Source organism: Nicotiana tabacum, chromosome 20 (genome assembly GCF_000715075.1).
Source record: "Nicotiana tabacum cultivar K326 chromosome 20, ASM71507v2, whole genome shotgun sequence".
Lineage (NCBI taxonomy): Eukaryota > Viridiplantae > Streptophyta > Magnoliopsida > Solanales > Solanaceae > Nicotiana > Nicotiana tabacum.
Window position 1 is genome coordinate 153402471 of NC_134099.1, and position 11830 is coordinate 153414300.

Consider the following 11830-nt stretch of genomic DNA (forward strand, 5'->3'; position numbering starts at 1 on the left):
ACGTGATGAACATGGTCTTTTGATGACGCTGTTAGTTTTTGTGATAAAATTTAACGGAAGGATGATTCTTGCAACTTTTTAAATAGTATAAGGATGATTTTTGTTTACTAGAATAAAATAAGGATGTACCCTTGCTTTGAGCCATAATTTAAGGATGATTTTTGCCAAAAACTCCAAAGTTCTGCACAGGCCAGTAAAAGACAAAGCAAATTTTTTTCCTTGTGAACACACATGGGTGTTGTATCAACTTGTATAAGACATAAGATATCTGCGAAGAAAATGATTTCAAATAACAAGTTACAATTTAAATAAAAGAAAATCGTTCTACAAAAATCTCCCATGTGAAAAGTTCCATAAAACTATTTTTTTTTTTTGTTTTTGTAATGGACCATATATATAAGACCGATTTCCCCCTCCATACATCCCAACTAAAATTTCTCGAAAAGTAAAAGAGTTCTAAAGTCTATGCAACTATGCCGATATAAATGAATATTTATACAATATTATGAAAATTACAAGTAAATTTCTATAATAAGTATTTAATAAATAACTTGATAAAATATTAATTAGCATGCTAGCACATGTTAAACTACACTGAAAGGGTAAAAGACCAACTTAAAAATGGCAAATAGCAAATTATTTGTCAACATTTGAAATATATTTGTATTATATATATTGCTTTGAGTATGTAAAATGACATAAGTGTACAAGGCATGATGAAAGTCTAGCCATTCAAACCAGAGCCAACAAACAAATTTGTACCATGTTGCACTTTCCAAGATTAACCAAAAACTACTAAACTACATTACCCCATTCTTACATATACTAATAGAAGCCTCCTATCTCCCCATTTGAAGGTCCAAAATCATAGCTGATATTACATATATTATATATAACAAAGCGAACAAATCCAACCAAACCTAACTTTAAGAATTAACCCTAAGAATAGCTTTGCAAACTAAAGAGTGCTTCATTTCCATAGACAATTTCAAACACTCAGATAAATCCACACCATTTTCTGAAGCAATCCAATTGAAACTTTGAAGCAACTGAGCTAACCAAAGCTGAACTGTAGCAAGTCCCATTGTTTTGCCAGGACACACTCTCCTCCCTGAGCCAAATGGTGCTAACCTAAGATCAGAGCCCATGATCGCGACGTCTTCTTCCAAAAACCTTTCTGGCATGAACTTTTCAGGCTGTGGCCAAATTTTTTCGTCGCGAGTAATTGCCCACATGTTTACCATTGCTGTTGTTCCTGCTGGTATGAAGTGATGACCAATAAATGTGTCATTCATTGCAAGTCTAGCCCAAGAAAGAAGAGGACCAGGTGGATGAATTCTAAGTGTCTCTTTTACTATAGCTTGAAGATAGGTTAATTTAGGCAAGTCAAAATCAGATACACCTCTATTTGTTCCTACATTATTGTCAATTTCTTGTTGAGCTTTGGCTTGTATATCTGGATGTAGTACCATCCTTGCAAGAATCCACTCTAGTAGGATTGCAACAGTATCAGTTCCTCTGAAGATCATTTCCTGAAAAGATATGCTAGAATTAGTTACACTTTGATTGCTTGTTTGGCATGTCGTATTAATTCTGGGATCGTCAATTTTACTGTTTTATCCTGGAATTGCTATTCTACCTCCGGCGAGTATAAGTTATCCCGATACTATTTTTAATCCTAGGATAACCTATCCCATGATTAGTAACCAAACATGGGATAAGGCTGTACTAAAATTTTATTCCAGGATTATTTTTAGTTATTCATCATACCAAATAACCCCCTTAAATGTGTTATTATCTCTACTATTAGGGGTCGTTTGGTTACCGGAAAATAGGACTATAATTTCTGATAGAATTTGGGATTGTATTTATCCTATATTATCGATATAAATTTCATACCAAACGGATAGTATTAGCTAATACACATTGAATATAGGATAACAATCCTAGAATTATAATCGTGAAAATATAAATCCCTCTATAATCATCTTTGAAACTAAACGACCCCTTAAAGTTATGATAGTAACAAAATTCAAGTAAACAGAGACTGAACAAGATTATGATAAGGGACATATATCAGCAAAAGAGCATACTATGATACTCCCTCCGTTTCAGTTTATGTGAATTTATTTCATTTTTGGTCCGTTCCAAAAAGAATGACCCCTTTCGAAATTTGAAAACAATTTAGCTTAAACTTCCAATTTTACCCTTAATGAGAAGCTTTTATAACCACACAAATACACTGAACCCCTTTCTAACTTATTTAGGACCACAAATTCCAAAAGTCTTCATTTTTTTTAAAACTTCGTGTCTAGTCAAACATGTTCACATAAATTGAAACGGATGGAGTATATATCAGCACTACTACTCCCATCATGTAAAGTTAAAGATAAAAATTATTCAGATTCTTCATATCATAGGCACAAAAATGGAGAAATGTAACATATATATTCCAGCATTTATTTAGAAGAATCAGGTGTTAAACAACAGGAAAAATCAGGGGAAATATTGCAGCTAGGAATAAAAGACAAGAAATGACAGCACTAAAAAGTAGTACTATAAAAAAGACAACAAAAAGGGCATCGAAGATTTATGTAGTACTCCTTTGACGTTCCTCCACAAGCTCAACAACGTACGAGCCTAGAGAATGAACTAACGAATAAAGCATGCACAATAATATATATGTCACGTAAAATGTCATAAATTGCATATGTTACACGCACCCATATTAAAAAAAATACAGTCTTGTGCACGAAACATCCCGTACTCACGCAGAATACAGAGAAATGCCGCACCCCAAGCGGTGTGATGTAAGTAACCTACTCTAATGCAAAGATCAGTGGTTGATTCCATGGTTTGAACCTATATCCTATAGGTCACACAAGACAATCTTACTGTTGCTCCAAGATACGCACCCATATTTAAAACCAAAAATATCAATCAACCGTTGTATCAAAAACTAGAATTTAACTTATACTCCATCCGTTTCAATTTATGTGAACTCATTTGATTGAGCACGGAGTTTAAGGAAAGAGAGAAGACTTTTGATCTTGTGATCTAAAATGAGGCACATATATTATGTGTGGCTATAAATTTTTGTTTAAAGGTAAATTGCTTCCAAATAAAGAAAGGGGTCATATCACGTGAAAATTCTATTTTTGAAAATATTATCAAACGTAGTAAAGGGGTGAATAGAAAATACCCAAAGAATGGCCGTCATGTCCGTGTCACTGAGTTTATTATCCTTCTCCAAATTGAGCAAGACATCAACAAAGTCCCATAAATCTTCATCAGCAACTACACCACCATTTTCAGATCTTTTAACCCTATGTTCCTCTATGATTTTCCCAACAAAAATATTTACTTTAATAGCCAAATCTCTACACCTTCTTCTAACCCCTTGCAAATCTAACCACCCCAAAAAAGGAAAATGGTCGCTCCAATTAAACATACCCAACAACTCATAACCTTCACACACTAAAAACTCCAGTTTTTGTCCTTCATTTTCCGTTATAAAATCATAACATTTCCCAAAAACACTACTCATCACATTATTCAAAGATCCAAAATGCAAAATCCTTTTTACTTTAATTTTCCCTTGTATCTCCATCAAACTTATGATATCACTCACCATTTTATTACCTATCTCTCTTCTACACTTCCCTAAACTCGCTATTCTCTTAGGACTAAATAAATGTGTTGCTGACAATTTTCTCAAACTTCTCCAGTACTCGCCGTAAGGTGCAAAACCCATTGCTTTATGAAATAAAAGTTCATAAGCGGATTCCTTAACAGGCCGATCAGCAAAAGCAGAGCTGTTTAAAATTTCTTTCGCAGACTCTGGTTGGCTTGAAATTATAAAACGCGTAAACCCAATAGAAAAAGCCATTAAAGGAGTAGCGCTGAGGTTTTTTGACAACTTTGAAAGAAGTCTGTGAGTGAGGGAACTAGTGAAGGTGAAGACTAAACCAAGAACGGGTAGACCTGACGGCCCGGGAATGGTGGGTCGGGACCCGACCCGGGACTTGGATAAAGCCCATGCAAGTCCGCCAGGGGTAAGCCAGAAGGTGAATATAGAAAGGAAGAGAAGAAAGAAGATGAGAAACTCATAGGAAAAGAATACATTTGAGGAATGGCCATAAGTTGAAGGAATGAAAAGTAGAGAGTACACAGACGACATTTTTCTGAACTTTGGCGAGTTAAAGAGAAAGTGTGCGTGTTTTTAGGTGGCGAGCAGTTTTGATGTGTTACTTGTAAGAGAGAAACAGAGAGAGGAAAAGACAGCAGTTGTGTGTGAGGAAGACGAGAAGAGATGTGTAGGAACGTTTAAATAGAGAATTATTATGAGAAAATATACTCACTTGGGGTGTGTTCGGCAGAACGAAAACATTTTTCAATTTTATCATGTTTAGTTGGCTTAAATGTTTTGAAAAATATTTCCTTCTCAACTCATTTTCCTTCAATTGGAGGAAAATATTTTATCTATCAAGATAAGCGAAAACATTTTCCACAACTCTTTCTCAACCTTCCCCACCCCTATTCCCCATCCCCACCAACCCAACCCCCATACCCACCCAACCCCCAACCCCAACCCTCCGCGCCTACCCACCCCCTCACCTCCACCCCACCCTAGATAAAAATATTATTAATAGTACTTTCTTTTCATGTTATAGATTAATACTTTTTTTGCATTTCAGCAAATGAGTAATTTTTTACATGATATAAAAAAGAATTTATTTCATTTCAACAAAAAAGAACTTTTTCATAGAAAAAATATTTTCTTTCATTTCAACAAAAAAAATATTTTCCTTTGATGATGTAAGAAAAGTATTTTTTTTTTTCATTTCAACAAAATAAGTATTTTTTTCATGATGTCGAAAAATATTTTATTTTATTTCAATAAAACGAGTACTTTATTTTCATGTTGTAGAAAAAGTATTTTCTTTTTCAACCAAAAAAAGAATATTTTCTTTTTAGTTATGGAGCACAAATTTTAATGTTATTTTTGCGTAAGAAAGTAATGCAGCACATTAGTTCAACTTTGTGTAAATTTTAGAAGAATAATTAAATTCCTTGAAGAAAATTGAGTTATGAAAACATTGAGTAATTTGGGGAAGGGGGCGGAGCAAGGAAACATGAGAACTTGGGGGAAGGGGGGGGGGGGGTGAGGAGAGTAGCATACAGAAATATTTTCCTAAAAAAATATTTTCTGCTCTCTAACCAAATACTAGGAAATATTGTTCGGAAAAAGTTTTTTATTTACCAACCAAACAAGAAAAAATAAGTGATAAACCCACTCATTTTCTATGAAAGCATGTTCCATGGAATAATATTTTCCATGAAAAATATTTTCCTTCGTACCAAACACACCCTTGGAACGTGAAGATTTTGAAAGAAAAAAGGGAATTAATAATTCTGGAAAATAGCAGAAAAAAATCGTAAAAAACAAAATTCTTAATAACAAAAATATTTTAAAACTAGTGTTATGGTGCATAATAAAGAATGATCTAAAGTAATTTGGTGTCAGGGTAAAAATAAATAAATCATAAAGCACTATCTTTTAGTGATAATTAGCTATCTATAGATATCATTTGCTATATTACATATTGTAGATACGTTTTCTGATGTCATAAGATGTATTAGATATATTTAAGCTATTGTATTCACGAATACAGTAGCAAAAATAGGCGTGAATCAGGGAAGTCCAGCTAATCAGTTGTTGTATTCGAGTGTATTCGACTGTATTCATGGAGTGAAACATGAGATTACAACTGGACAGATTATTGTATTCGATTGTATTCACGGCGTAAAACAGGGGATTACACTGTTTTTAAAACGAAAAGTGAATCAATTAACATAATAAACTCCTAATATAACTCAACAAACTCAATTATAACACACAAATTTTGTATTTTTAGTTATAAAAAAGATTCTCAACCGAAAAATACCCCAAAAACATAGCAATCTTCAGAAAAATTACATAATACATCTGAATACATAAATTATTTTAATTAAAAAAAATATGAATACATTCATGGCATATAGCGAAAAAATTGAATATAATGAAATACATAGAATACAGAGGGATACATTGAAATACAATTTAAAAAAAGACAGCAAGTACAATGAAATACATGGAACACAATGAGATATATTGAATTACAATGAAAAAAAAGACAATGAATACAATGAAATACATGAAACTACAGCGTGATACGTTGAAAATACATTGAAATATATTAACAGAAAATCAAGTTGCTCAGCCCCAAACTCCATCGTCTTTGTTCAAGAACAACCCTAATTTTCGGCAAATCCGCCGTCGAACAAAAACCCTGAATCTCAATGTTCCCACGCATCCTGTAAAGTAGCCGAGCAAAAATCATGGCAAGATGTGGCATATCGTTTTTGATAATGTTGCATCTTAGAATACTGAATGAGACAAAAGAGGAATATAAAAAACAACACGGTGAAAGTAAGAACCTAGGCCATCGATAGATTCTTCAGGAACAATGAGTTTCAACTAATTAAATCCTTAATATAACCATTCTTAGGAGCTTATCAGAAGAATAAAGAGAAGGCAATATCACCGTTTGTGACTAGTGGTAGGTAATGTGGGTGAGAGGAATTTTGAGATTAAGCATCGTATTTTCAGAGAATGGAGGAAGAGAATGACATGTATCAAAGTAGAGAGATAAAGAAAATAGTGTAACTGAATAGCGTATTTAGTGGCTTAGGGATAGGAGGTAACCAAAACTAGATATTTTGCTATAAACATTAAAAGGTATCTATAGAATATAATTTTTTTAAATGGTATTTATTTAAAATAAATAAGGTGTTAACTTTTGCTATTGGAGGTAAAAATTCCTAAAAAGATGGTTATTATTATTTTTAGCCCGCGCCAGAAACTATTTACATTTGATAGCCAAAAAAGCATATAAAATTTGTGTATATATAAAAAAAATATACAAATTTTATATATTTTTCTGCTATTATTATATTTTTTTGGCTATTATTTTTACAACGACTATACAATGTCATTTTTCCTTAAAAAAAAGGTTTAATTATGATGAATCCACTAAATGTATATAAATGATTCATACGAATTGATTTTTTATTTTGTCAAACTTATAAACCGATTTGAACTACTTCAAGTTTACTTGTCCACTATTGACTTGACACACCCTTAAAAAATAATAAATAACATCATAATTTAACTATATTACCGCTATTTATTATATATGTTGGAAAATGAATTAAAAATAAATAAAAGGAGTACTCAATGAGAAGGGTAAAATAGGTATAAAATGATAAATTATTCAACGATTTATAGTTGATCGTTACAAGTAAATTTGGACGGAAGGAGTACATTTTAACAATATAAAACTTTTACTAATACTAGTAAACTGTTTTTTCGCAAAAGTCTAAAATATTCCCCTTCTGGAAATTCTTAAACGATTAATCCCAAATGTTATTTTTTCTGATATATTTATTCCTCGTTCAAGAATTCCCCAAATAGGTAAAATTGACATTGACTAGCTACAACCGTTCAGCTTCCTCTTTTTGAAACCGTCGTCTTAATCAGGTGCATTAAATTAGATTATGAAATGAAGCCAAATTAATCATTGTACTTTTGACCTTACGGTGGGATGAAACGATAATCTATGCATTTGTTTATCCTCAAAATCGGATATCATTGAAATTTGTAAGTGGTTTTAAGAATACGTGAAATTATCCAATACAAAACAGTAAAGATTACTAGAATAAACACATAAGAGATATGATAAATTATCAAACTGCTTGAAAATTTAAGCAGGGATGATTCTGGACTTGAGGGCAGCCTCAATATGGTATCCATCTTCGATCCCATGCTTATAATAATGAAACACATATCAACTACGTAAGAACTTTGAATGACAGAAAAATAATAGTATATTGCTTTGGAATGCGTGTTACAATATACCTAATGAATAATCAGACCCCCCTTTATATAGTATGGAATCCTACTCTAGGTACAATTCTATAAAAGGTAAAAATCTCCTATTTAACCAATTACTGGATTTTCGCAGGTACGTGCTGTGATCCGCGTTGTGATACCCGGTTGGTCACGGATATTACAGCCTTCCACTAATCGTGTTCGATTGCCCGATAATGCTCTTCGAAGTCTTTTGGGACTTGGACCGATCCCGAGGTCATGGCCCTAATATACTCGAGGGTGGGCATCTTGGCCCCCGAGCCTATCTCGATGAGTCCCTTACCTTAATTCCGGCTCCTTGTCATCATGTCCCTTACTTGATTTATTTTATGGGGAACCGGACCGGCTTATGGGTCCGGTTTCATCCATATACAGATAGTCCCCTCATTTCTCGGGATAGTAAGTTTTACGAAAATGACGAGGAACGACATGAGTTCTTCGATCTCTTCTTCAACACGATGCGACACGATACGACAAAGGAATCGAAACATCCCGTCAGTTGCGTCATAATGACTCCTAACGCGTATCAGCCATCGGCAGGTCATGCCTGATATGTAATGGCGCCAAGCCCCTATAAATACCCCTTCCTATGTTCATTTTTTACTTTTGACCAAGCTTCTACCTCCGATCTTTTAAGTTATTACCGTCTTTTTTCATCCCTAAATATTCTTACCTTTGTTCTTCAAGTTGCAACCCCTACTTTACCTCTCACTTAAGCCAGTGTGCTTGTTTTTATTAGCAAGTTTCTCACTCTTCATCTCCTCATTCTCCTTCATAGTTTCATATCTTTTTATCCAGAATATTTAGGCTTCAAAAGGCGTTCCCTAGAAAGATGCTCCTTCTTCTTTGTAGCCGAGCATTGAGGTCGAGAAGACTGCCCCGGGTGCTGCCACTGATGAACTGGCAGCTGAGTCCCCCTTGAAAATGTTCGTCCCCGGGAGGTGTTCGGTCAATAGTGACTTCAAGATTGAAAACCCTTTTTCGTTTCAAGGCCGATGCAAGGCGATGTCACGGTAGATCTGCTCTATTATCGAAGCCGTTCTTCCTGAAGTTTGAAAGGAATGCGGCTGGGCCGATAAAGATGTGGTGATTCCCGGGCCCGATGACGATATCACTACACATGTTGAGGGATATCTGAGTGTTTACACTTATCCCTTTATATTGTGCTCGGTGGACCTGGTCATCTTGGACTTCTGCAGGAGGTACAATATGTGCCTCGGCTAAATCCACCCATCGTTGTGGAGGACCGTGATCCTCCTCCGATTTTTTGTGAACAAAATTGATTCGTGCACGTTTACCATCGATCATCTACTCTGCTTATACAGTCCCCAAATCTTCCAGGGGGGCTAATAAAGCTTGTACGTCGGGCCAGCAAAACCCCATTTTTCAAACATCAATGAGGATCGGGATCGGGGCTGGCAAGGATGTTTTATTCGGGTGAGGGCTTCGAACCTGATACCTGCTGAGTGGAGGCCGTTCCCCGAGAAGTGGAACGTATCATGTAAGTGTAACTTCTTTTTAAACGTCGATTTTGTGTGTTGTCTTCCTTTTCCTTATCAGCATTTGCTATGGTGCAGCCCTTGCTCGAGTCCCAAACGCCATTCCTCAGCTCATGGAATGGATCAGGGGCATTTGTTCGCAAATGCCTTATGTCGATCGCTCGTGGAGCCAGCTCTCGAAGGGCCGCTGGGATGCCCGATCTCATGGTAAGATTCCTTTCTCTGAACAAGTAGCATCAGACTTTCTTTTTTCAATACTACGTCTTCATTGCCTCTTTTCTCTTTTTTGCAGGCTTGCCTAAGTCCATTGAGCTTAGGCCCTTGGTAGGGGGAAAAGATCTACCCGCTGATCTTCCTACTTCGGGGAAACCCGGAGCCACTATCAGGAGAAGAAAATGAGGGGGGGGGGCCCGAGTTCCCCTAGCTCGGAGAAAAAGTAAACAAATAGAAGGTTGGCTCGTAAGCCAAAGGAAAGCTCCATTTCTAGAGTTCCTGACTCGTACTTACTTTACCGGCTCAGGTACGAGCACAAAGAGGATGATCTTTTTGTGGCCCGCGAGCCGTCTGTCCCTGAGTAGCAGGTGGCTATTCCCCCTCAAGTGCTCGATGCCGGTACAAGGGCGATGGCCAAGACTTCTCGAGACGCCAGCTCCACCCCGCCCGATGATATAAAATTTTTTGAATCGCCCTCATTCATAGAGTCCATGTTTGATGAAGCCCGAGTGGCGAAGGAGCGATCCAACGAGGGGGTCCATAGATCAGACAATCCCCTTCGTTGCTTCTTTGATTGTGTGGACTCAACCGCCTAGAAGACGTCACCGGGTTGGGTGACTCAGAGGTTCCGAGGAACGTTCATCCTTAGAGGTTGGTGGGCTGAACTTGAGCCCGAGTTTGATTAACCGGGTCCCCGCCTCGAGCATGGATACTTGCCGGAAGCGATCAGTTGTTATCATCATTCGAAGGATGCTCAGGTTCTTTTCACCTCTGTCGGGATAGCTAGTTACCTCCGGTGCCTGGTAACCGAAGATGATTAGGAAAAAATGAACGAGGTGGATGCGCCATGCTTGTTCAATGAAGCACAACAAGCGCTGAACCGGGTAAGATGTTATCACACTTTTTCATCTTCGGATTCAGATTTTTAGGACTCTAATGCCTTTTCCTTTCCTCTTTTTGCAGGTCTCGGTGCTTCACCATGAAACCTTCCTCTGGTACCGGGATGAGCTTAACCAACTCAAGGCCGAAGTCAAAGATCTTGCTGAGAAGAGAGACGTGTATAAGCTTCTCAGCAAGCAACGCAAAGGAGAAGTCAAGAACCTTCGAGCCGAGTTTGACGCAGCTCAGAAAGAACATGCCAACCTGGTGGAAAAGGTAAAGATTTTTGAAGTTAGTGATGACGAGCTAGTCATGTAAACGAATGGTTAAAACCCGTAGGTCTAGCAGAAGCTTGATCGGATTGACTAACTTCGAGCCGAGATAGAAGCGGTCAAGGCCGGGGCTAAAGAGTGGAAAGCAAAAATGGACCTAATGGCTCGGAGAAGGAGACTTCCCGGGAGAAAATGGCTTCGATGGAGGTACAAATTCGAGCGGCGAGGGAGAAAACTAAGTCTCAATCCCAAAAAATCGAAGACCTCCAATCTCAACTGGGCTCGGCCGTTACCGAACAAGATACCCTTGACAATGAGCTTAAAAAAACCAAGTCAGTGGCAGAAATAACCAGGGCCAATGCTGAAGAGGTGGTGGCCCAGTACAAAGCTGATGCTAAGGCAGCCCAGGACCGCCCGAAACTCATTGTCGAATACGTGAAGTGTAAGTTCTGAAAGGATGCTCTCGAGGCCCGGGGTTTTGACCTGTCGACCGAGGTATATCCCGAGGACGAGGAAGGCTATGAGGGCTCCGACAGATACGAGGGCGGAGAAAACCCTGATGGTGACGAGGTGGGCTCCGACGAAGATCAGGCTTAGGCGCCTTGTAGAATTTTCTTTATTTTTGTATTTTTATGTATTTTGTTGAGGCCGTTTGGCCTTTGTAAAGATCTTTATATATATACAAGACTTTTATTTTTTCCCTTTGGCAATTTGCAAGTTTGTTTCTTTTGGTTTTTCTTTACGATTATTTTCAAGTTTGTTTCCTTTGGCTTTTTCTAAAAGATTTCAAATGCCTTAGCACGTAGCAATGGGGTCTTGTTCGGAGGTCCGAACAAGGCTTGTTCTCGATGTAATTTTGCTTAAGACTCCTGGGGGCTTGGTATGGCGGGGAGCTTACCCCGAAGTTTTTACTTAGAATTTTTTAGATTATAATTTTGTCGAGGGTAGCCTTTGAACCGGTTCGGAAATTTTGAAGGCCTTATGTTTTGGTTACG

At 37.2% G+C, this 11830-nt stretch overlaps 1 protein-coding gene across 1 annotated transcript; it reads right to left on the reverse strand.

Annotated features, from left to right (window-relative positions):
* Positions 1-767: 767 nt before the first annotated feature.
* On the reverse strand, positions 768-4285 carry LOC107804739 (cytochrome P450 78A5-like). Its single transcript, XM_016628664.2, has 2 exons — positions 3203-4285; positions 768-1532 (listed from the first exon to the last, which is right to left on the reverse strand). The coding sequence occupies exons 1-2, from the start codon at positions 4178-4180 to the stop codon at positions 927-929; spliced, it is 1584 nt and encodes a 527-aa protein (XP_016484150.1). The 5' UTR covers positions 4181-4285; the 3' UTR covers positions 768-926.
* Between the last annotated feature and the right edge of the window lie 7545 nt (positions 4286-11830).